Source organism: Sinocyclocheilus grahami, unplaced genomic scaffold, assembly GCF_001515645.1.
Source record: "Sinocyclocheilus grahami isolate Dianchi unplaced genomic scaffold, SAMN03320097.WGS_v1.1 scaffold5076.1, whole genome shotgun sequence".
In the NCBI taxonomy this organism is placed as follows: domain Eukaryota; kingdom Metazoa; phylum Chordata; class Actinopteri; order Cypriniformes; family Cyprinidae; genus Sinocyclocheilus; species Sinocyclocheilus grahami.
The window spans coordinates 8,269-9,863 of record NW_015509862.1 but is presented as its reverse complement, the minus strand read 5'-3'; the positions used below and the strand labels follow the sequence as shown (position 1 = coordinate 9,863).

General features: G+C 39.7%; 1 protein-coding gene across 1 annotated transcript in view; it reads right to left on the bottom strand.

The window, feature by feature from the left end:
* Positions 1–240: 240 nt before the first annotated feature.
* Positions 241–1,595, bottom strand: part of LOC107577085 (epithelial chloride channel protein-like) — a gene marked incomplete at its 5' end in the record, with an annotated part of 9,217 nt that continues 7,862 nt past the window's right edge. The window contains 4 exons of the mRNA XM_016263196.1: positions 241–625; positions 728–952; positions 1,040–1,204; positions 1,302–1,566. Of these exons, the coding sequence (XP_016118682.1) occupies positions 243–625; positions 728–952; positions 1,040–1,204; positions 1,302–1,566 (1,038 nt within the window). The remainder of the gene's footprint in view (positions 626–727; positions 953–1,039; positions 1,205–1,301; positions 1,567–1,595) is intronic.

The window sequence follows — 1,595 nt, the reverse complement described above, 5'->3', positions numbered from 1 at the left end:
AATAGCTAAAAAAAAAAAAAAAAAAACACTAAACAGCTGCCATTATCTCAGTGGAACTTTAATTATGCCATTAGAAAATACAAACAATTCCAATACAAATGTAAAGTTTTACCAAACTCTATTTTGCATTTTATATTTTTGCTAAGCATAAGGTATACAGATAAAGACAACTCACTAAAGTAACTTTGTAAATGTAAAGATTTTCTTTTTTCTTTGAATCAGATGTCAATGTTGGTTGTGGTCTAAGAAGGTTTTCTTGGTGTCAACGCCCATGTTGTTATCGCAATAATGCCAATAATCACCACAGTGGCCAAACAAACAGCAATTGCAATAAACACAAATTTCAGGTCTATCTCAAACACTTCTGTGGGTTTTGAATGAGGGAGGATCTTTGAAGCTTGAGCAATGTTAGAGATTTCAGATTTGACAAGTTCTTTGTCCTCAGACTGAATCGCAAAGAAGAGGGTTGTGCCATTTTGGATTGGGAAACTGAGATTGAATGAATGCTGTTCAACTGATCCGGCCTCCTGAGGTGAGATGCCGGATATGTTGACTTCATGAGCATTGCTGAAGTTGAATCGAAGCATTTTAAGTTCAAAGCTCCACATGATCTTGTAGGATTTAGCTTAAAAGAAAAGAAACACCTTGTAAGACCTATGAAAGACATATTATTCTCTGAGCTAGCTTTGAAATAACTTCTATTTTGTATTGAAATTGTATGCTTTACCTGTCCCTTGGTCGAGGTCCTCACCAGGTGCTGTCCAGCTGAGAAGCACAGTGTCCTCCTGGAGCTCAGCACTCAGATCTGTGATTCTGTTAGGAGGGAAATTTGGTGGGGTTGTGCTTTTAAGAACAACCTCAAAACTCTCTCCGGTGGCTGTTCTGGTGAAGCTTCCGATTACAAGCGATTCTGACGAAACTGGAGGTTTTAAAGGGTTCAGCTCCACCACACCTGAAATTAGAGGAACCACATGAATACATCTGCAGGAACTGGTTAAGGAAATGTTTGAGTAGTTTGCTTTCAGAGGCTCATAGTTACCGTTTATCACATAGCCAGGTACGTATGGCGCACCACCCCGTTTTTGGAAAGTAAATCTGGCTTGTCCATCTCGATTCTTCACTCTTACTTTCAAGCTGCTTCTCCCGTTTTTCATCTTTGTGAAATATCTGGAATAGACACCGTCATCTTTGAAAGCATCAGCTCCTGTAAAATAATACTGGATTTATTTGAGCACTTTTGACTATATAGTGCAATTCTGAAGTGGAGGGCACCATTTGAAGAAGAATTATGGGTCATTTACCTGCTCCATTGTCCAGGAGTTGTAATGTTTGTGCAGGTCCAGAATCTGACTCCAGTGTAGCCCACACTTCAGCATTTATTACAGGCTTGTAATTCTGACTAACCTCAGCAAACACTGTCATGGGTTTAGTGCCATCACTGAACTTCTGGTTCATGTGGGCTTTGACAGTTATAGGGGGAACATCAGCACGTGCCGCTTGACTCGTTGCTGTTACAGTCAGAGATTGAAGTTGTGGACTTTTGATACTGTAGTTCCAGTCCCCAGTCTATTAAACAGATTTTTAATGAATGATTC